General features: G+C 42.8%; 1 protein-coding gene across 1 annotated transcript in view; it reads left to right on the plus strand.

Annotated features, from left to right (window-relative positions):
- The window catches only part of LOC122564549 (uncharacterized), a 47,060-nt gene extending 23,260 nt beyond the window's left edge, over window positions 1-23,800 (plus strand). Inside the window, exons 6-10 of the mRNA XM_087978428.1 lie at window positions 1,621-1,709; window positions 13,466-13,573; window positions 14,538-14,599; window positions 17,209-17,869; window positions 18,748-23,800. Coding sequence (XP_087834554.1) covers window positions 1,621-1,709; window positions 13,466-13,573; window positions 14,538-14,599; window positions 17,209-17,869; window positions 18,748-19,199 — 1,372 coding nt within the window. The 3' untranslated portion in view covers window positions 19,200-23,800. The remainder of the gene's footprint in view (window positions 1-1,620; window positions 1,710-13,465; window positions 13,574-14,537; window positions 14,600-17,208; window positions 17,870-18,747) is intronic.
- Window positions 23,801-24,266: the final 466 nt, after the last annotated feature.

Consider the following 24,266-nt stretch of genomic DNA (forward strand, 5'->3'; position numbering starts at 1 on the left):
TCGACTTGAAAGTCGAACAGGCACCAAGTCCATTCAACTTGTTCCAAAGGAACTCCAAGTTGCTCACTGGGCACCAATATTCTCGGGCATGAGCCTGCCACATGTCGCCCACATCCACAGACATTGGCTTCCAACATGTGGTAGCCCCTAGGAGCCCTCATGGCATATCTCCAGGACACATCAGCATTTTAATGGTGCAACTTGGAGTGCAGCAGTAACTCTCATGGTAATGCTACATCAAGGACACTGTCCACTCAGGGACATGCTCCCAGCTTGAGGGCTGGATCAGGCTGTGTTTCCTACCTGTTTCCTTGCTGTCTGAGTGCTCACTCACTGTGAGTATCCCTTAGCCTTCCTCGATGGTCACAGCATTCCTGCCTTGCATTGCCTTTTGCAGTATTCCCCCTCAGCCAGTGATACCTGCTTCATGATGCAGCTATATTGCCAAGCCTTTTGGTGTAGTCACACTGCCCAGGAACCTTGTTATGGTTGTCGGCAGTCTCAGCCAAGTCAAGGGAGATAGACTTTGGTCAGGGGTAGGTCAAGGGCAGCCTTCAATATCCATCCAGGAGCTTGGACATAGTCAGTCAGCTGCTTGGGGTGATCAGTCAGGATGTCGGGATAAGGAAGTAAATATCAGACAACCCATCACCTACCTTAACCCTTTCTGCCCTACTGGGGAGTGTTTTTCTCCTAAAATGATAGAGAGAGGTAGGTATTGAGAGAGATGACAGAGGGTGACTTAGCTGTTACAGGGGGGAGGGGGGGAAGATGCCCCAAGTGAGTGAGAAAGTAACACAAGGGAGCATGCAGGGTTGATGATGTTGGAGATTGGGTGGTAATAGCAGCAAGGGAAGATATTGCAAGCAATGGTGAGAGTGGCAGAGCATGAGCCTTGGAGAACATTGGGTACAATAGCAGTGAAAGCGTGAGTGTGAGGTAAAGGAGAGAGGATGGTGGCACTTGTCCTGGCTGAGTGGAGAAGGCCATTGACCTTCTTCCTACAGGGTTGGGCATTCCTCCAGCTGTCTGAGACTGCACTGACCCGGGGTGGGGGGAGTGTGGTAACCCCAGGCCAGGCTGTTGTTGTGATCTTCACTGCTGGTCCTGGGGGAAGAGAATGTCCAATGTCTGCAATACCCAATCCTGCAGAGCCTCCAGGACCCTCCGTGCACAGTGGAGTAAAGATCTCCCCCTTGTCTGAGGTGTCTGAGGCAAATGTCAGGAACTTTGCAGAACAACTGATAGTGTTTTTCCAGGTCTGTAAGAGTCCTTATATAGATGGCATCAGTGCAGGATCCAATGAAGTCCGTGTACCCCAACAGTGGTGAATTGTTCTGGGAATGGTGTGCGAAATTGGGCAGGAGGGACACCATAGGGTTGGGGGCAGTAGTTAATGAGATGCATTTGGTAAAATACAGAGTCAATTCTCATGAGGGCTCAAGCCTTCCAAAAAAACTCAACACAATTAGCATTTAGCCCATAAAATCTATGATACCTGCATTTCAAAAAAAATATTTAGTTGTCTGTAAATTGGTTTGGGATATCCTGAGGTTCTGAAAAGTATTTATTATATTTAACTTTGCTTTTAACATTTTTATTGTATTTTATTTTCTATAGTTGCACAGCCCTGGGGATGGTGGAAAAGGCTCCTGGTAATGCCACTTCTGATGCAATGTGCATTCGTGCTTCAACACCACCCAGTCCAGGTACTGTGGCTGTAAAATCTATCAGGTGCAGTTAAGTACCATTTGGAGCTTTTCAGTGTAATACAAATATTGAGCCTTCAATAATATCATTTTTGTTTTATGTATTTTCTTTCATGGGATGTGGGTGTCACTGACAAACATAGACCATAAGGTATAGGAATAGAATTAGGCCATTCGGCCATTGAGTCTGCTCCACCATTTGATCATAGCTGATGTTTTTCTCAAACTCATTCTGCTTCTTTCTCCCTTTACCAATCAAGAACCTATCTATCTCGGTCTTGGGCATTTTATTCTATGAATGGGTGCTAGGTAGCACATGTCTGTGTGGAGTTTGCACATTCTCCCCGTGTCTGCGTGGGTTTCCTCTGGGGGCACCGGTTTCCTCCCACAATCCAAAGATGTGCAGGTCAGGTGAATTGGCCGTGCTAAATTGCCCATAGTGTTAGGTGCATTTGTCAGAGAGAAATGGGTCTGGGTGGGTTACTCTTTGGAGGGTCGGTGTGGACTTATTGGGCCGAAGGGCCTGTTTCCACACTGTAGGGAATCTAATCTAATTATCCATCCATCTCTCCACACCTCCCCCACCCACTCCCCTGGCAAGATTACTCACCAGCATGTTTCCCACCCTATCACAGGCCTTGACATTAGCAAACTGGGTTCTAAAGTCTGATCATCGTAGGAATCTGCTGACGATCCAGTGAAGAGAAAGTAAGTCTTGCTTTCCTTCTTCTCGTGAACGTCCTGAGTAAATGGGTTCATGGGATCATGGAAGGAAAGAGAAGATATGTGGCTTTCAGAGGCCACCTCTTCTCTCCACATTCGACTGTCCCCAGATTCCGGCAAATGGAAGTCAACACCTCGCCCTGGCTCGGCACATAGCTGTTTAAGTAGCTGTTTCTGTCCTACCAGGGATGCACACAATCGGGGGATGGCGAGCTGAGGTCTTTAAGTGACTATTTAATGACCCTAATTGCCAACAATTTAAAGGAGATGTACGATTGAGCCAGTATTTAATGCTGGCCTTGTTTGGGATTCCTTTCAATTTGTTCATGGGAGGTGGGTGTCACCGACTAGTCCAGCATTAAATGCCCAACCCCAACTGCTCAGTAGGTAGTTAAAAGTCAGCCACATTTCTGTAGGTTTGGAGTCACATGTAGGCTAGACAGGGTAAGGACAGCAGATTTTCCTCCCTAAAGATGGGTTTTTGTGCCAATGGTTACGTGATTCTAGATTTTGATTGAATTAATTCAAATTTTAACCATCTGACATGGTGGGATTTGAACCTACGTCCCCAGAACATGGACATGGAATTCTGGATTACTACTGACTGGGATGTCACCACTAGATCACCTCTCCCCCATGGAGCACAAAGGAGGTGAGTTTCTCTCCACAGTCAACTCGTCCAATTATTTCCCCTTTGTGCCATCGCTGTGCTCCTCTCCAGAAAGGGGAGAATTGTGGCTGGTTAATCATTATCTTAAAATGCTCATTACTAAGGCAATTAGCATTTGGTGTTTAATAATGGAATCAGAGATTGACCGGTTATATTTTGAGAGAAGTTGAATTTTTGTATGGCTTCACCCACTTGTCTGTAATTAAGACTTGTATGATTTCATAGCACAGAGGAAGCCACTCGGTCCATCAGTTCTGCACTGACTCTGTCTGAAGGAAATGCACAATTTAGTCAGCTGTCTTCAGATTTTTCCTTTAGCCCTTCACGTGTTCCAGATCGCATCAAAATTCTACGTGAAAAGAATCATATGCACTTCTCCTCCTCTTATTGTTCCGTGTCGCTGTGTAAAAATGTTTTTGGATCCAGCTCTCTTTTTAACATGTATTTTGAATGTGCTTCCACTACCCTTTCAAAAGGATTCAAAGAGTTTGGGCTCCCTGGCACCTGTGCTTTGGGCAAACATGCACACATCTGTCAGGATCCAGACCAGACTCCAACTCTGTGAGGGCCTTGCCAGTGTATACTAGAACAGTACAGAGTTGGTACATCGTGGTGTGACAATAAGACGTAGGAGCAGACGTATGTAAAAGCAGAAGTATTAATGCTAGTACGTGCCACCTTTTTCTAACACTATATTAAATTTGCACAGCTGAAGGTGAATTTGGCAAGAAAGAAGCCAATTTGGTGCCATTAAAAGGGATCCTCAACTAGTTTGGAGCTGATTAACTTCCACTCTGGCCCTGAGTTGCTCTGTTTGAGAAGGGCTGTCTTTCTGATCATGAGAATAAGGTGTTAATGTAATAGTGGTACTGGCAGACATGTGCTACACACTGAAGGAAGGATTGAATGGTCTGTGCTTTAAGAGATTTACTCAACAAGAACAGTGTTAAGCACAATCATGCAAGTTCGAGTTTGCAGAACTTTATAGAGTCACATCTGCCAAAGTACTTTGGGCTGACATGTGAAAGGGAGATGGCATAAAAGTGACAAAGAAGAGGAAGAGTTGTTCATAGAGGGAGATGAAGGAAGTTCTTCAAAAAGTGGAGTTGAGGATTATCAGATCAGCCATGATCTCATTGAATAGTGGAGCCGGCTCAATGAGTGAATGGAACACAACTGATCCTTCGTCTTATGGTTTTATAAGAGGCTTTAACGATTCAAGTCTTCAGGAAGTGATTGCCTCCCCAGAAGTTAAGCTAACTTTGCTCCATCAACACTCTTCATAACGTTAAATGCCTCTCTCCTAACCTTCTCAGCTCTGGGAGGAGAATATGACCAGCTTCTCCAATCACTGCACATAACTCAAACCCATCAACTTTATGTTTATCCTGCTAAACCTCCTCTATATTCTCTCCAAGGCTCTGATGTCCTTACTAAAGTGTGGAGCCCAGAATGGAACACAAGCTCCAGGAGAGCTGGAGGATCATTTAAACAGTAATTCACAGAAAACACTAAAGAAAACAGCAGTTATTTCTCTATAGTTGATAGTGTAATATTTCACCAAATGGAGAAACTCCAATTAGGAAGCAGTATGGTCTACTGAAGTTAAAAATTGCTTCCAGTATTCTTGATCATTACATCTGGAGCATGGTGCCTGTTGCAACTAATATTTATGTGGGGGAGGTGATGGTCTATTAATCCAGAGACCCAGGTTCAAATCCTGCCAAGGCAGCTGGTGAAATTTGAATTCAGTTTTTTTTTACTAGAATTAAGAGTCCAGTGATGACGTTAAATCCATTGTTAACCCACCTGGTTCACTAATGTTCTTCAGGAAAGTAAATTGCCATCATTGCCTGGTTTGGCCTACATGTGATTCCAGACCCACAGCAATGTGGTTGACTTTTAACTGGCCTATGGGTAATTAGGGACAGGCAATAAATGCTGCCTAGCCAGCAAAGCCCTCATCCTGTGAATGAATAAAAAAACTTATTTCAAAGACACTACATATTTAATATTGCTTAGATGACTTCAGTTTCGAAGTATTGTGAAAAATTTGGCTTATTTCAAGTTTCATGGAAATATTTGGAGGGTTTTATTTGAAAGAGGTCATTGAATTGTCATTGGACATTGGAGATTTAGCATAGCTTCTTAGAAATCACATGACTGACGATGACTGTTTTCTTTGCTGTAGACCCCTGCTGGATTATTTGAACAGTGACTAGATTTAGAGATTTGGTATTTAGTCTGCAAATGGGGAATAAGATGACTGTGTTGACTGGCTATCCAGTTGATCTCTCCCCTTTCAGGTAGTACTGTCATGTTGAGTTCAGAGTCTTATGAAGTTGAAGGTATGTACTGTACCTTTAAGAGAGGATGAAGGCTGTTCAAACCAGAGAGCTTACAAGCACCTGTGTGATATGACTAGATGGCACTCTCAGAGTGTACTGAAAAATTGAAAATATGTAACGTTTGGCTGTGAAGTAGATACCTGAGTTAGTTGTTGTTTTGACGACAATTCGAATTTAACCAATCAGTTTAAATTATGCCCCAGGATACTAAAACCCAATCCAGTTTGAATTTATTGTTTTGCCAACATTGAACCAATGAGACAATCTGATGTTGGAGATAAAAATGCAGGCATTTTGAAAATTAGAAACAGAGCAACAGATCCAAGAAATTAGGAAACACTCGTTATCAAAGGTACCTTTTCATATGAAACATATTTGCAGTAAAGAGAAAGAAGACGACGCAGAGAGATCCTCAGCCGGAAAAAGGCAGACATCAATGATGACAGCCGCTGGATGGTTTTGAAATTAAATTGGTGTAATTTTAATATTACTGTCTTATTGGAACAGCATATTGTCATAGAGTTGGAGGTAGGTAATAAGCAGTTAAGAGAAAGGGGAGCTTAGAGTTGTGAATAGTTATTGTTTAATGTTCACTATTAGAGTTAAAAAATAAATTGATATTTTTTCTTTAAATAATGGAATTTGGAAGTTGTCTGTCATATTTTAACAGATTACGAGGCAAGGTGAGCTTTTGCGGGTGTTTGGTTTCATTAACAGAAGGGTTCACTGCTGTGTAGAAACATTGATAGAACATAGAACAGTACAGTAGAGGCCCTTCGGCCCACGATGTTGTGCCAAGCATTTATCTTAATCTAAGATCAACCTAACCTTCACACCCCTCAATTTACTGCCATCCATGTGCTTGTCCAGCAGTTGCCTGAATATCCCTGATTCTCTGATTCTACTATCACCGCTGGCAGTGCATTCCACACACCCACCACTCTCTGCATAAAGAACCTACCTCTGACATCTCCCCTAAACCATCCTCCAATCACCTTAAAATTATGACCCCTCATGACAGCCATTTCTGCCCTGGGGAAAATCTCTGGCTGTCTACTCTATCTATGCCTCTCATTACCTTGTACACCTCTATCAAGTCACCTGTCTTCCTTCTTCTGTCCTGTGTGAAAAGCCCAAGCTCACTCAATCTCTCTTCATAAGACAACCCCTCCAATCCAGGCAGCATCTCCTGGTAAATCTCCTCTGCACCCTCATTAAAGCATCCACATCCTTCCTATAATGAGGCGACCAGAACTGGACACCATATTCCAACTAGGTAAAAACAATGACTGCAGATGCTGGAAACCAGATTCTGGATTAGTGGTGCTGGAAGAACACAGCAGTTCAGGCAGTATCCGAGGAGCAGTATATTCCAAGTGTAGTCTAACCAGGGTTTTATAGAGCTGCAGCAAAACCTTGCGGCGCTTAAACTCAATCCCCTGTTAATGAAAGCCAAAACACCATAAGCCTTCTTAACAACCTGATCAATTTGGGTGGCAACTTTGAAGGATCGATGTACATGGACCTTAAGATCTCTCTCTTCCTCCACATTGCCAAGAATCTTTGGCCTTCCAAAATGTCCAAGTTCAACTCCATCTGCCATTTCTCAGCCCATCTCTGCATCCTGTCAATGTCTTGTTGTAGCCTGCAACAGTCCTTGATACTATCTACAACCCCACCGACCTTTATGTCATCGGCAAACTTACTAATCCACCTTTCCACTTCTTCACCCAGGTCATTTACAAAAACTACAAAGAGGAGAGATCCAAGAACTGATCCCTGCAGGACACCACTGGTCACCGACCTCCAAGTGGAATACTTTCCATCCACTATTACTTGCTGTCTTCTTTTGGTCAGCTAATTCTGTATCCAGGCAGCCAAATTTCCCTGTATCCCATACCTTCAAACTTTCTGAATGAGCCTACCATGGGGAACCTTATCAAATGTTTTACTGAAATCCACGTCCACCACATCCACTGCTCGAACTTCACCAACTTGTCTTGTCACATCCTCAAAGGCTTGTGAGGCATGACCTGCCCCTCACAAAGCCATGCTGACTATCTTAAATCAAACTATGTTTTTTCCGAATAGTCATAAATCCTATCTCTCAGAATCCTTTCCAGTACCTTGCTTACCACAGACGTAAGACTGACTGAGCTGTAATTCCCAGGGATTTCCCTATTCCCTTTCTTGAACAGAGGAACAAAGTCATCTCCCTCCAATTATCCATTACTACTCACCAGGAGAGTGAGGATGCAAAGATCATCACCAGAGGTGCAGCAATCTCATTCCTCACTCTCATAGTAATCTTGGATATATCTGGTCTGACCCTGGGTGCTTATCTATCTTGATGCTTCCCAGAATTTCCAGCACATTCACTTTGTTAATATCAATCTGTTCAAGCCTATTAACCTGGTCCACCGTGTTCTCACTGTCAACAAGGTCCCTCTCTCTAGTGAATATTGAAGCAAAAAACTCATTTAGTGTCTCCCCTATATCTTCAGACCCAGGCACAAGTTCACTCCACTTTCTCTGATCATTTTCTTATTCCTCACATACATATAGAATGCCTTTGGGTTTTCCCTATTCCTTCTCACCAAGGCTTTTTTGTGCCCCCCACCTCGTTCTCCTCAGTCCATTTTTGAGTTCTTTCTTAGCTACCCTGTAATCCTTTAAACCTGTGCCAGATCCTTGCTTCCTTGACCTTAAGTAAGCTTCCTTCTTCCTCTTAATGAGAAATTCCTCTTCTCTTATTATCAAATGCTCTTTCACCTTACCATTCCTCGCCTGTCTTAGTGGGACTCGCAGCAAGTGCTCCTTAAACAGCTTCCACTTTTGTGTTGTGCATCTCCTGTAGAACACTTGTTCCCAAGTTATACTCAACAGCTCCTGTCTAATAGCAGTATAATTTCCCCTCCCCCAATTAAATACCTTCCCTGTTTGCTCCTGTCTCTCTCCATGGCTGTGGTAAAGGTGAGGCAGTTGTGGTCACTGTCACCGAAATGTTCCCCCACCGAGAGATCTGACACCTGGCTTGGCTTGTTTCCGAGCACCAAATCCAATATTCCCTCACCCACTAGTCGGCCTATCTACATATTGAGTCAGGAATCCTTCCTGGACACACCTGACAAAATTGGCTCCATCCAGACCATCTGCACTAAGGAGGTTCCAATCAATATTGGGGAAATTGAAGTCACCCATAACAACAAGTGTTACATCTGCACCTTTCCAAGATCAGCTGTCCAATCTGTCCTTCCATCTCTCTGTTGCTATTGCTCGGGGAGGGGGGGGTCTATGGGAAACACCCAATAAAGTGACTGTTCCTTTCCTGTTACTGACTTCTACCCTTACCGACTCAGTAGACAAACCCTCCTCAACAACCTCCTTTTCTGCAGCTGTGATGCACTCTCTAATTAACAATGCTACTCCCCCTCCTCTTTTACCCCCTCCCTGTTCTTTTTAAAAGATATAAACCCTGGAACATCCAACAACCATTCCTGCCCCTGTGAAATCCACGTCTCCATTATACCCACAACAGTTCCCAGTACTGATCCATGTTCCCAGTCCATAACTCTTATTCCTGAGATTCCTGGCATTGAGGAGAAAGTGAGGACTGCAGATGCTGGAGATCAGAGCTGAAAATGTGTTGCTGGAAAAGCGCAGCAGGTCAGGCAGCATCCAAGGAACAGGAGAATCGACGTTTCAGGCATAAGCCCTTCTTCAGGCATTCTCCTGGCATTGAAACAGAAACACTTTAACCTATCCCTTTGCCCTATCAACAGTGTATCCTTCCTGAAAGACTCGCTGCATTCTATTTCTGCCCATTCAACAATTCCCTCTCCTCTGATCTGTAGCTCTGGTTCCCATCTCCCTGCCGAACTAGCTTAAACCTTCCTAAAGTGATCGAGCAGCCAGGACATTGATGCCCCTTCAGGTTAAGTGCAAGCCATCCTTCATGTACAGGTACCTGAACATAACCCAATGATCTACGTATCTGAAGCCCTCCCTCCTGCACCAGTCCTGTAGCCATGTGTTTCGCTGCACTGGCTCCCTGTTCCTCGCCTCATTAACATGTGGCACCAGTAGTAATCCTGAGATTACTACACTGCTCGTCCTGCTTTTTAGTTTCCAACCTAACTCACTGAAATCAGGTTTTAGATCTTCATCCATTTTCCCAGCTAATGTGCACCACGACTTCTGGCTGCTCACTATCCCCCTTCAGAATCTTGTCGACTCGATCAGAGACTTCCCAGACCTTGATACCTGGGAGGCAACGTACCTCCTGGGAGACCCATTCGCGAGCACAGAATCTCCTGTCGTTCCTCTAACTATTGAATTTACTATCACTAGCACTTTTCTAATCTCCCCCCTTCCCTTCTGAGCCACAGAGCAAGGCTCAGTGCCTGAGACCTGGCCACTATGGTTTTCCCCGACAGGGCATTCCCCTCCCCACACAGCCGCTCCTCCAACAGTATCCACAACAGTATATATGTTATTGAGGGGAACGGCCACAGGGGATCCCTGCACTGTCTGCCGGTTCCCTTTCTATCCCCTAACTGTAACCCATCTACCTTTTTCCTGTACCTGAGGTGTGATTACCTTCCTGTAACTCCTCTCTCTTAGCCCCTCCACCCACGAATGATCTGAAGTTCATCCAGCTCTAGTTCCCTAACACAGTTTCCAAGGAGCTGGAATTGGGTGCACTTCCTGCAGATGAAGTCAGTGGGGACACAAGTGGTGACCTTTACCTCCCACATCCTACAGGGGGAGCATGCAACTGCCCTAACATCCATTCCCACGGTTCTGAATTTCCAAAGAGACAATTGAAAAAGCTCGTAATCTTACCAAATCGGCACACAGAACCTTTTTTTTGGCTAGAAGAGGAGGATGGGTGGCAGACACTACCTAAATAGTGTTTTGGGTAAAGCAACTGCCCAAATATATTACCTCACTTACTCAGCAGTCCCGTGTCTGCTCCTGCTCAGCGGCGCTCTGCCTATTTATGAGATAAGTTAATGATGGATTCATTTACCTTACTGGTCCTCGCTCTTACCACTCCCACTGCTGCTGCAGAAATGGAGGCTGCTGATCCCACAAGGTAAGTTTTTAAAGGATTAATTGACCTTCCCAGCAGCCCCCCGTCCTCACTCTCACCGTTTCCATTGCTCCTGCAAAAGAAAAGCGTAAAATCTATTTGTAATTCTAATAGATTGGGGAAACTTCTCAGCATTGAATTTCCTGAGCAAGCTGTGTCTGCCAAGACTCCAGCAACAACTGTGCAGTATTAGTGACTTGACTGTACATGCCAGACTTTGTATTATGATAAAGTTTATCCTTTTGCCTTCAAAATAACCCATTGGCTAAAATGGCCTTTTTTTTCAAAAAGTCAGTCTCTACAGAGAAATTATTTTTATCCTTCTCGTTTCCTGAAGTTTTAGGGATATTTTGAGTAATAAGCATGTATATTTCTACATTATGGACTGTGAATGTTAACTAAAAGTTGCATCCTTATTAAATAAGTTTTGTTTTGATAAACCAGATGTTATCTTTATTAAGAAACCTAGTTGATAGATCTTGTTGTTTAAAATATCATATAGTTAAGAAAATTAATTGACCATTATCGTAACTAGGGAAAGTGATTTTATTTCATGTTGTGATCCATGGAGCCATTGGACCAGTGATGGTGCACTCTCTAGCCTTGATCAGAAGAATAGACTATCAAATTTCCAATGGTCTTGCTCACAATAAAATCAGAAACTTTACAAGGACAGTAACATAAGGCATCATATTCTTCTGTCAGGTCTATCATGATCACAAAGTCTAATTCTAGCCCAAAATATGATGAGCAAATATCAGTCTGCAAATCACCCCGATCGAACAACAATTAAATTGAAAATGCTGTGTTCAGTCATAGTAATTAGATTTTCCAGTCCTTCAAGAATTAACCAAAGCTTCACATTGGCAGCAGAACAGCCTTATGCAGCAGACAGTGTAATATTCTCAGCATTATAAAACAGAGCGACTTGCTCAGACTAACGCCACTAGAGATCTGCTAACACATAAGTGCACACATTAAGGTGAAGCCAGATGCATTTGTAATAAATTTGCCCTTAGTCGTTGTTGGGAATGCAGACTCCAATTTTGTTACTTTCTTTTCATTTCTAATCTTATAAAGCTTGCATGAAAATAAATGCATTACATATGCATTTATGCCATCAATGAGTTCATGCTACCAATTGCAAATTACAGAAAACATAACTTTCTATATTCCACCTGTACAAGCATTCTCCATTCAACTGCCACCAGTCGTTTTATCCATGATGGAGTTTGGAAAGTTGAGGGCAGATCTAATTGAAACTTACAGAATATTGAATGTCCTGGACAGAATGGATATTAGGAAGATGTTTCCATGGTAGGAGAGACCAGGACCCAATGGGTCCTTAGAGTAAAGGGAATACTATTTAGAATGGAGATAAGGAGAGATCTCTTCAGCCAGAGAGTGGTGAATCTATGGAATTCATTGCCACAGAAGGCTGTAGAGGCTGGGTCACTGAGTATATTTAAGACGGAGATAGATAAGTTCTTAAGTATCAATGGGATCAAGGGTTATGGGGAGAAAGCGGGAGAATGGAGTTGAGAAACTTAACAGCCATGATTGAATGGCAGAGCAAACTCGATGGGCCAAATGGCCTAATTTCCGCTCCTGTGTCCAATGGTTTTGATCTATTACTTGAAGTTCAGGTACCTGTGCAACTGAGAACTCTTGACACTCATTCAGGAGAGAAACCCACCTCAGTGTGACTCCAAACAGGGCTGAAACCGAACTGGAAACTGACAGAGTGAAATTGAATGACAGTCACAGAGACAGAGAGAGAGAGAGAGAGAACTGCTCCCCTTCAGGTTGTGTGCTGTAAGAATCCAAGGGGAATCCCTTGCACAGGGCTTTTTCCTGTTGATGTGCAAACATCGATTCAGCCCCCTCCACAGCTTGCCATTCAATAAATTCACTTTGGGTCAGACGTGACGTGATAAAGACAAGGACGTTGCCAGGGTTGGACTACAGGGAGAGGCTGAATAGGCTGAGGCTGTTTTCATAGAATCACAGAATCCCTACAGTGTGGAAACAGGCCCTTCGACCCAACAAGACCAACCCTCTGAAGAGTAACCCACCCAGACCTATTCCCCCACCCCTATTACTCTACATTTACCCCTGCACCTAATCTACACATCCCTGAACACTATGGGGCAATTTAGCATGGTCAATTCACCCTAACCTGCACACCTTTGGACTGTGGAAGGAAACCGGAGCACTCGGGAGAAAGCCACACAGACACGGGAAAACGTGGCTGGAAGGGACCTGAGGGACAACTTTTTCACACAGAGGTTGGTACCTGTATGGAATGAGCTGCCAGAGGAAGTGGTGGAGGCTGGTACAATTACAGCATTTAAAAGGCATCTGGATGGGTCTATGAATAGGAAGAGTTTGGAAGAGTGTGGGCAAAGTACTGGCAAATGGGACTAGATTGGGTTGGGATATCTGTTCGGCATGGACGAGTTGGACCGAAGGGTCTGTTTCCCTGCTGTACATCTCTATGACTCTATAACATAGTGTACTTAATGTATCAGCTTTAACATAATTATTTATCCCTAGATCTAACATGAAAGGATGGATTGATTGTTCCATCAGTTGCAGTGTAATGGTGTGCCTGTCATGTAGCTAATTTATCCATGGAATTATAAAGCCTGTTCGATATAATTTTTAAAATGTCTTCTTTCTTGGAATGTGGGCATCATTTGATTAAGACCGCAATTGTTGCACATCCCTAATTGCCCTTGAATAGAGTGGCCTGCAGGACTATTTCATAGGGCAGTAGGTCTGGAGTCACCCCAATGTGTTTTGACAACAAAGTCACAACAACATTACCTGTGTCTCAAATTATTAGTTCAGCGATGTTACCAATTTCTATGCCACCATTTCTATTGCAATCTGATTCTGTTTTATTCTTCTGTTGTAGGTTACTCAATACTGGCAATCACTGTGGGCCTTGCATTTGGATGTGGAATAATTATATTGTTTATCTACACCTTAAGATCCCAGAGAAAGTATCTGACAACACTTACAGGTATGTTGTGACCATCCGTATGGTTTCATACAAAGTCATAAGTTAATGAAATGATAGTAAATCTAGATTGTCTTCGGTTGTGTCATTCCTGAGACGTTGACGAGAATATTCTTCAGAACTGCTCCCTCTGTCCCAGAATCCCATTGGTAGAAACCCAAACAGTTCCAAGGCAATTCCGGGCCAATACATTCTCTACAGTTAATGCATGCACTTTTATATTTGCCAGTGTGAAGGAATATTTTGTAAGTTTGATTGCCACAACATCTCTTCAGGACATATTTCTAAACCACCACTGCAAACTTTCAACAGAAATGCAAACTCTAACTGCGAGTGCATATGGATTTTCACCAAAGGTGATGAGGCTCAGAGCAGGAGAAGCCTGTCAAATACATTATAGGAGAAATAAGATTTGCAAGTGGTTTCAGTCAGGACTTTTCTGCTTTTTGTTATACAGTCTATCTCTTGTCAAGAGAGTAAATGTTACAGGCTGTGGTATTTCGTTGGGTTTTTCACTCCAGCAGTGGTAGTTCATTGTGTTTATTGCTCCTGTAGTGATAACCCATTAGGTTTATTCCCTAGTGGGTTTGTTGCCCTGGTAGTGGTAATTCATTGGGGTTTTTTTGCCTCACTACCAGCAATTTGTTGAGGTTATTTTCCTATTAGTGGTAGTTTATTGCCGCAGTACTGGTAGTACATTGAGTGTTTGCCTCAGTAGTGGTAGGTTATTGGATTTTTTTGCCTCATTAATGGTAATTCTTTGAGTTTATTGCTCCAGTAGTGATGATCCACTGGGATAATGGCGCCAGGAGTAATCTGGGTCAAGTTATGGGTCATTTTTTATTCTGCCTATACTTCACAATATAATGCAACTGTTTTGTTGGGAAATAAGGATTGATTTTAGTTACAACTTCTGGTTTTGATACTATATTACAATCTGATATTTGACATGTTACCTTCCATGTAGATTGTGTTCAACAGAGATTTGTTGATGCCTGGTGCAGCATTAGAGGAAAACAGAGAAATGAGGTGAGTTCAAACCAATTAAAACTGCAAAACTGTGTAGAACTGAAAAAGTAGTCAAGACTTTCATAATTAATAGAGCCCCTCAAATTCTCTTAAAGGGAAGTATGCTGCCCTGACATCTGAAACTATTATAAAAGGAGAGACATGAACTATTACAGTGGGTCTCAGTCCAATTTTAAGTTTAGCATAATAATTAAATTTGATGATGTAAAATCCATTAGCTAAGCTATGTGGTGTTATTATGCTGAATTACATGGGACAAAATTCCTCTTAAACTGTCTAATATGCCCAAAAACCTTGGGAAGGGGATATTTTCCAGTTCAGTCAATAAGCACCATCAAATGTCCAATAGTTGAATCTCGATGCTCAGAAGACTTTTGATTTGATTTGATTAGCGATTGTCACATACCTAGATACAGTGAAAAGTATTGTTTTGCATGCTAACTGGACAAATCAACTCTTACATAAGTACATCAGGGTAACAGAACAGAATGTAGTGTTACAGCTACAAAGAAGGTGCAGAGAAAAATCAACTCTAATATTTGAGAGGTCTGTTCATAAGTCTGACAACAACAAGGAAGACGTTATCCTTAACTCTGTTGGTACGTGTTTTCAAACGTTTGTATCTTCTGCCCAATGGAAGAGGATGAAAGAGAGTATAACCAAGGTGGGAGGGGTCTTTGATTACGATGGTTGTTTTCCCAAGGCAACAGGAAGTGTAGACAAAGTCAACTGATGAGCAGTCTCTTGGGGAGTTGGCATATCATTATTCCAATTTTCACAAGGACAGTTTTGCAGTTTATCTGGTTGGATTGTAATTTATACTGAGTTGGGAATGGTGGTTTGAATTTACGCCAGTGCCCATTGGAAGCTGAATCAAGAGTTCCCAAACTAATTTCATGAAGCAGTTTTGTAAGGATACTTTTGACCTCCAATCTGTTCTGATTTTAAAACATTGCAACCCCTGATTTCTGACAATGCAATACACTGTCAGTAAAACAACTCCCAAAAGGAAGCCAATTTTATTATCAAGTGACACAGACTATAAAATTTGAATCTACAACTCAGTTATTTAGAGATGTCTTGATAATGAAGAAAGTAAAGAACTTTTAGAAAACAGGAGAAAATATAGAGGAAAGGGATGGACAGAAGTAATTTTTTGAAGGTGAAGGATGTATTAACAAGAAAACCCAAGTTTATAACAAGGAAAGAAGAAGTCAGAAGATGCTACATTCTATTCATTTTTCATTATACCTTAGAAGGCAAAGTCTTTTCCCTGGGGTCAGGGAGTCCAGAACTAGAGGGCATAGATTTAGGGTGAGAGGGGAAAGATATAAAAGAGACCTAAGGGGCAACTTTTTCATGCAGAGGGGTGGTACGTGTATGGAATGAGCTGGCAGAGGAAGTGATGGAGGCTGGTACAATTGCAACATTTAAAAGGCGTCTGGATGGGTATATGAATAGGAAGGGTTTGGAGGGATATGGGCCGGGTGCTGGCAGGTGGGACTAGATTGAGTTAGGATATCTGGTCAGCATGGACGGGTTGGATAGAAGGATCTGTTTCCATGCTGTACATCTCTATGACTCTATGTCTCTATGAATAAGTATGGGAAAAAATTGTGCGCTTTGAAATGTGGCTACTCGGACATCTGCTAATCTTTTGTTGGTTCAGTATCCCATCTCAGATACCATTTCTTGGTGTATGGTTTCATGCCACGGTATAAGGTGGATGCTTTACAGATTGGTTGAGGAAAAAACAAAGATTATCTTCAGGCTTAGACTTCATCAAAATTATTCATTAAAAATGAATAATCTCATACATGATAGTTATAGACATACCAGGCACTGACTGACAGTTACATTAGGTAATCACTAGTATGTTTTCTTCATATGTTCATGTCCTATTGCTGTCAGTCTCTCTTCCAGGGAGACACATTCCAGCAGGGCCTTCCAGAAATCTCCCATCTTTCTCTGTACACTCTGGTATTTATAGTCCGTGATTTGCAGCCCTGAGGCATGTTAGCAAGATTGCTCTGGGATCCTGATGCCATTACACAACAGTTAACATTCCATGCATGGAACATCAGACCAAGGAAGAGGTACTTGAAATAACAAGAACCGAAGAATCTTAAAAAACTGCCAGCCAGAAAAGAAACTCTCAGTATTTTGAGCATTTGATTAGAGCTGTGCACGGCAGCACAGAGATCCCCTCCAGAGGACAAGGTAGAGGGCAGCATGAAAAGAGGTCAAACTAGGCATTGGTGGTTGGTGGACAGAAGTGACAGAGCAGTTGCACACATGCTACTCGTGATGTGTGGGGCTGGCACAACAAGATGACGTGGCATAGATTTCAGATCACAGTACTTATCACCGTACACCAGGATAGTACACCTACACAACACAATTACTATTTCAAGCCCATCAGCCTGAAGGGAACTTCTAAGACTTGTCAATGAATTAATTAATTTGCAACCTTAAGCACCAAAATGGACCAACATATTAACTCTGTTTAATTGCAGTTTTCTTGATAGAATCACAGGATTTGGTCAAACGTAATGTTTTCCTTTGATATCTTTGCCCATCACTCTGAAAGCGTTCTGTTGTTTTTCCAGAGACATCCACCTGCCGATCAAGCAAATAGTAGGTTGCCAATTGATAATCACCACTGGAATCCAGAGAGTGAGCTGTTTGTATTACCCAAGACTCCAATGAAGGCAACTGATCATCTCAGTGGCTCTGTATTTTATGCATTTTCAGAGCATCCAGTTTGTAACACTGCGTTGAAGTCTTGTTACGAAGTTGAGTCCCTGTGCAATGCCACTCATTTTTCAAGGATCCCAAGGGAGAATCCCGATGGCAAATGCTACGCTGGAAACCAAGGGGAAGGCTGCAGTGCTGCACATTTGGAAGACCCAAGCACAGGATCAGTTAAGCCCCTATTGCCCTCTGGGCATACAGTAGAAGAACCAACTCACCTTAATTTATCCACACAAGAAAGCAGACACAGTGTCAGCGCTGTCCCCTGCAGAGACTGCCAGGCAGAATCATCTGATAACCCTTGGACCTTGGGTAGCTCAACTCCATTGCATTCCAGAGAATCGACCAAAGGGCATACTATGAAGTGTGATTGTCAGACGAGTCGTCAAAGTAACTCTTGCAGATACAGTCAGAGCTCTGACAATACCAATGGAGACAGTTCTAACAACACAGACCCTGACCACCCAAATCTAAGTGATGAAAACAGTCAGAAGTCAGCCAATTCAACTCCATCTGGTAAACTAACCTCTATCCCTTAAACACTTGTTGGCTTAAAGAGAATGTAATATAAATATGTAGGAACTAGGAACAAGAGTGAGCCATACAGTTCTTCAAGCTTGCTCCACATTTCCAATGACCTTCTACATGAATTGTATCTTCCATAACCCTTGATTTCCTTAATGTCCAATATTTTGTTGACCTCAGATCTTGAACATACTCAAGATCTGAGTATCCACAACCTTCTAAGGATAATTCATGATTCAGAACCTTCTCCTCGTGTTTGTGTGGGTTTCTTCCGGGTGCTCTGGTTTCCTCCCACTGTCCTAAACTGGATTAGAGATGCTAAATTGCCCATAGTGTCCAGCGATGTGCAGGTTAGGTGGGTTAGCCATGGGAAATTGAGGGTTACAGGGATAGGATACTGAGGTGGGCCTGGATGGATGCTCTTCAGAGGGTCGGTGTGGACTTGATGAGCTGAATAGCCTGCTTTCGCACTGTAGGGATTTAATGATTCTCTCCATCCCAGTCCTAAATGACTGATTCTTTATTTCCAATACTCCTCATTGACTCTTTTCCCACTAACGCCCAGGTCTTTGTGACAATAATGTGCATTGTTACTAAATATTTGTTTCTAAAAGTATCTCCATTCTTTGCACTGACTTCCTCTCAGTGGATTCTCTTGATTCCCTGATGCAAATTACCCTTTGTATCTTTACATTTTGGAATAATGTACCATGGCTCCTATTTGTCCATCAAAACTAAAGATGTATTCCAAATGTTTGTCACTTCTCAAGTTACTGCTAATTTCCAATATGCTGATGTGGTGGTTCAAGTGTTTTAAACTTTTAAAAAAGCTGAAAAAACATTGAACTTTTTTTTGCTTAATTTGCCAGGATTTTGTTGCGGAGGTAATGCGACATACAATACAAGCGGTCAGTCCATGCTGAGTGTCGGTGGATCGGTTGTCTTCAATGTAATTGTCAAAGTGAACCACATGGCAGAGCAGAACAGCAAAGGAGACATGAATACAGGAGCTGATTTTCCTGTGAGGCAAGAAACCCACAAGGATAATGGCACTTTCCCTACAACAGAGGCAACGCCAGGCAACAGCTGTGAGCTTGGAGCAAATGCAGGCTTGCCTGTGCAGGAAGAAAACTTTGAGGAAAGTGTGTGTGTCCCTATCCAAGAGGAACAGAACAGTAAGCATGGCCATGAGGTTCACATTCCAGTGCAAGAAGAAAACAGCAGGGAAAACTTGGAAGGAAGTCTGGACTTGGCCAGTGGAACAGTCAGACAGGAAAATTGGGTGCATCCCAAAGAAAGTACATTCATTCCTGAGCAGTAAGATGGAAAATCTGAGCATTTACACCACAAGGAATAGAATTGGTGATTAAAACAGTTGGGATCGATATGAGTTTTTTTTTTGCACTTCTGGACTCTATCTTTTGCAAGTTACGTTAGACACATCTGAAGATTGTACACTAACACGCTGGGAGAGCTGCTATTTATCTATTTCTTCTAGAGACAGGTAATTGAATTGTTAGGTTTTGGTATGTTCACCAAGATATTTTACTTTTTTTAGTAGCCTATTGGAATTATTTCTTAGTCTCAGAGAAGTAAAAAAAATGGATGGGGGCATAGAACACAGTACAGGCCATTTGGCCCTCAATGTTGTACCGACCTGTGGAACCAATTTAAGCCCATCTAACCTACACTATTCCATTCTCATCTGTATGGGACTTCGATGTTGTGGCATTTCGGAGACATGGATAGAGCAAGGTGAGGAATAGACGTTGCAGGTTCCAGGGTTTAGATCTTTCATTAAGAACAGGCAAGGCGGCAAAAGAGGAAGAGACATGGCCTTGTTAGTCAAGGATGGTATAACGGTCGCTGAGAGAACTTTTGATGAGGACTTGTCTACTGAGGTAGAGTGGGCTGAGGTTAGAAACAGGAAAGGAGAAGTCACACTGCTTGGAATTTTTTATAGGCCTCCGCAGAGTTCCAGGGAGGTGGAAGAGAGGATTAGCAAAATTATTCTGGGTAGGAGTGAAAGGAACAGGGTGGTCATTATGGGGGGACTTTAACTTCCCCAACATTGACTGGAAATGCTAGAACTCTAATATGTCAGATGGATCAGTTTTTGTCCAATGTATACAGTGGGTTTCCTGACACAGTATGTCGAAGGGCCGACAAGAGGGGAGGCCACACTGGATCTGGTCCTTGGTAATGAACCAGGCCAGGTGTTTGATTTAGTTGTAGGTGAGCACTTTGGAGAGAGTGACCATAATTCATTTACGTTTAGTTTAGTGATGGAACGGGATAGGTACATGCCACAGGTCAAGAGTTATCAATGGGGCAAGGGCAATTATAATGCAATTAGGCAAGAATTTGGATGCATAGAATGGGGTAGCAAAATGCAGGGGAAGCAGACAATGGAAATGTGGAGCTGGTTTAAGGAACAGATATTGCATGTCCTTGATAGGTATGTCCCTGTCAGGCAGGGAGGAAGTGATAAGGTAAGGGAACCGAGGTTTACTGCGGAAACTGCATCTCTTGTTATGAAGAAGAAGGAGGCTTATGTGTTGATGAGGCAAGATCGTACAGATGAGGCGGTGGAGAGTTACAGATCAGCTGGGAAGGATTTAAAGAGAGAGTTAAGAAGAGCAAAGAGAGAACACAAGCAGTCTTTAGCAAATAGAATAAAGGAGAACCCTAAAGCTTTCTATAGGTATGTGAGGAATAAATGGATGATTAGGGTAGAAATAGGGCCAATCAAAGACAGAAGTGGGAAGTTGAGTGTGGACCCTGTAGAGATCGGAGAGGTGCTAAATGAACATTTCTCATCGGTGTTCACTCAGGAAAAGGAGAATATTGTAGAGGAGAAGAATGAGATACGAGATATTAGACTAGAAACGATCGAGGTTAGTTACGTGCAGGTGTTATCAATTCCAGAAGGAGTGAAAGTAGACAAGTCCCCCGGGCTGGATGGGATTTATCCGAGGATTCTCTGGGAAGCTAGGGAGGAGATAGCAGAGCCTATGGCTTTGATATTTGAGTTGTCATTGTCTACAGGTTTGGTTCCAGAGGACTGGAGGATTGAAAATGTTGTGCCCTTGTTCAAGAAGGGCAGTAGAGATGACCCAGGTAATTATAGACCAGTGAGCCTTACTTCTGTTGTAGGAAAGCTTTTGGAAAGGATTATAAAAGATAAGATTTATAATCATCTAGCAAGCAACAATTTGATTTCAGATAGTTAACATGGTTTTGTCAAGGGCCGGTCGTATCTCACTAACCTCATTGAGTTTTTTGAGAAGGTGACCAAGCATGTGGATGAGGGTAGGGCAGTTGAAGTGGTATACATAGACTTCAGTAAAGGCTTTGATAAGGTTCCACATGGTAGGCTGTTGGAGAAAATGCAGACACATGGAATTGAGGGTGATTTAGCAATTTGGATGAGAAACTGGCTTTCTGAAAGAAGGCAGCAAGTGGTGGTTGATGGAAAATATTCAGCCTGGAGTCCGGTTACTAGTGGTGTGCCACAAGGATCTGTTTTGGGAGCACTGATGTTTGTCATTTTTATAAATAACTTAGATGCAAGCATAGGTAGATGGATTAGTAAATTTGCAGACGACACTAAAGTCAGTGGAGTAGTGGACAGTGTGGAAGAATGTTGCAGGTTGCAGGGGGACTTGGATAAACTGCAGAATTGGGCTGAGAGGTGGCAAATGGAGTTCAATGCAGCTAAATGCGAGGTGATGCACTTTGGGAAGGATAACAGGAAGGCAGAGTACTGGGTCGATGGAAAGATTCTTGGTAGTGTGGATGTGCAGAGGGATCTTGGTGTCCATGTACAGAGTTCCTGAAAGTTGCCACCCAGGTGGATAGTGCTGTTAAGAAGGCATACGGTGTGCTCGGTTTCATTCGTACAGGAATTGAGTTCCGGAGCTGCAACTATACAAAACGCCGGTGCGGCCACAATTGGAATATTGTGTATAGTTCTGGTCCCCGTATTTCGGAAAGGATGTGGAATCATTGGAAAAGATGCGGAGGATATTTACCAGGATGTTGCCAGGTCTGGAGGGAAGGTCTTATGCGGAAAGGCTGAGAGACTTGAACCTGTTCTCATTGGCAAGAAGAAGGCTAAGAGGGGATTTGATAGAGACATACAAAATGATCAGAGGATTAGATAGGGTAGACAGTGAAAGTCTTTTTCCTCGGATGATGATGTCAGAGTGTACGAGGGGGCATAACTATAAATTGAGGGGTGATAGATTTAAGACAGATGTCAGAGGCAGGTTCTTTATGCAGAGAGTGGTAAGGGGGTGGAATGCCCTACCTGCTAATGTAGTCAACTCAGCCACATTAGGGAGATTTAAACAATCCTTGGATAAGCACATGGATGATTTTAGGATAGTGTAGGGGGACGAGCTGAGAATAGTTCACAGGTTGGCGCAACATCGATGGCCAAAGGGCCTGTTCTGCGCTGTATTGTTCTATGTTCTATATGCGTATCCAATGAGCATTTAAATGCCCTTAAAGTTGGCGAGTCTACTACTGTTGCAGGCAGTACATTCCACGCCCCACTACTCTCTGAGTAAAGAAATTACCACTGACATCTGTCCTACATCTATCACCCCTCAATTTAAAACTATGTCCCCTCATTCTAGCCATCAGCATCCAAGGAAAAAGGCTCTCACTGTCCACCCTATGTAACCCTCTGATTATCTTATATGTATCAATTAAGTCACCTCTCAACTTTCTTCTCTCTAATGAAAACAGCCTCAAGTCTCTCAGCCTTTTCTTGTAAAATCTTCCCTCCATACCAGGCAACATCCTAGTAAATCTCCTCTGAACCCTTTCCAAAGCTTCCACATCCTTCTATAATGCAGTGACCAGAAATGTATGTAATACTCCAAGTGTGGCCGCACCAGTGTTTTGTCCAGCTGCAGCATGACCTCATGGTTCCGAAACATAACCCCTCTACCAATAAAAGCTAACACACCATATACCTTCTTAATAACCCTATCAACCTGGTGGCAACTTTCAAAGATCTACATACATGGCCTCCGAGATCTCTTCGCTCATCTACACTTCCAAAGATCTTACCATTAGCCCAATACTCTGCATTCCTGTTACTCCTTACAAAGTGAATCACCTCACACTTTTCCACATTAAACTCCATTTGCCACCTCTCAGCCCAGCTCTGCAGCTTTTCTATGTCCCTCTGTAACCTACAACATCCTTCTGCGCTGTCCACAACTCTACCAACCTTAATGTCATCTGCAAATTTACTAACCCGTCTTTCTATGCCCTCATCTCTGGCTAGATCAGCATTTATTGTCCATCTCTAATTATCCTTGAGAAGCTGGTGGTGAGCTTCCTTCTTGAGCTGTTGCAGTCCATAGGGTGTAGGGGCACCTCACAATATCCTTGAGGGAGTTCTCTCCCTCAAGGAGGATTTTGATTTCGCGACAGTGAAGGAACAGCTCGTAGTTCCAAGTCAGGGTTGTTTGCTATATCATTTGTGGCAATGTCAGTTGTAGAGAGATTTCTTTACAATATTATAGAATAGTAGAACATTAAAAAGGAGCAATCTGCACTTCAGCAAAACTTGTATTTCTGATATGTCTTTAATGTTGTAAAATGTCTTCATGGGATAATTATTAAGCAAAAGGTCATATTGAAACAGAAAGCCAAAGGTATGTTTTAAGAACATCTTTAAGAGAAAACTGAAGCTGAGAGGCTCCTAGGTTTGAGTGGGAGGGTAATTCTCGAACCAGTGGGAAGGTGGGAGCCTGTGAAACTGAAGGCATGGCTGCCAAAGGGGAAGCAACTAAATCTAGGGATGCTCAATTCTTATTGACAGTTCTCTCTATTCCAAATTTTCATGATCAAAATAAGAAACCAACTCAAATTAAATTAAGACACTAAGACACATATTTTTAAATGATAAGCCAATTACCAAGCATTTGCATAGGTGGAAAAGAAATTCTGTCCTATTGCTTAGTGGGGCGCGTGGGGGGGGGGGGGGGGGGGGGGGGGGGTGGGGGAAGGTAAGGGAAGGGATTTAACTTTTTGAGAAACTTTCATCAGGTTGTCAGTTTGCTGGCTGAGCTGGTGGGTGTGTTCTCAGATGTTTTGTCACCATGCTAGGTAACATCATCAGTGAGCTTCTAGTGCTGATGATGATACCTAGCATGGTGATAAACATCTGAGAACATACCCACCAGCTCAGTGAGCAAACTGACAATCTAATCCACAACCTGATCTACAAATCTTCTCCAAAATCTCAATCTTTCATCACTATTAGAGTGAAGAGACGTGAATGTACAGGGTGGATGAGGTGATTACTATAAGAATTATGGGTCCATCTATTGGTAAAAATTATACTAACCGTGCTTTCACTTTCATG

This window comes from Chiloscyllium plagiosum, unplaced genomic scaffold (assembly GCF_037043375.1).
Source record: "Chiloscyllium plagiosum isolate Xiang-an unplaced genomic scaffold, Cpla_swu_hap1 HiC_scaffold_34, whole genome shotgun sequence".
NCBI classification, from domain to species: Eukaryota; Metazoa; Chordata; class Chondrichthyes; order Orectolobiformes; family Hemiscylliidae; genus Chiloscyllium; species Chiloscyllium plagiosum.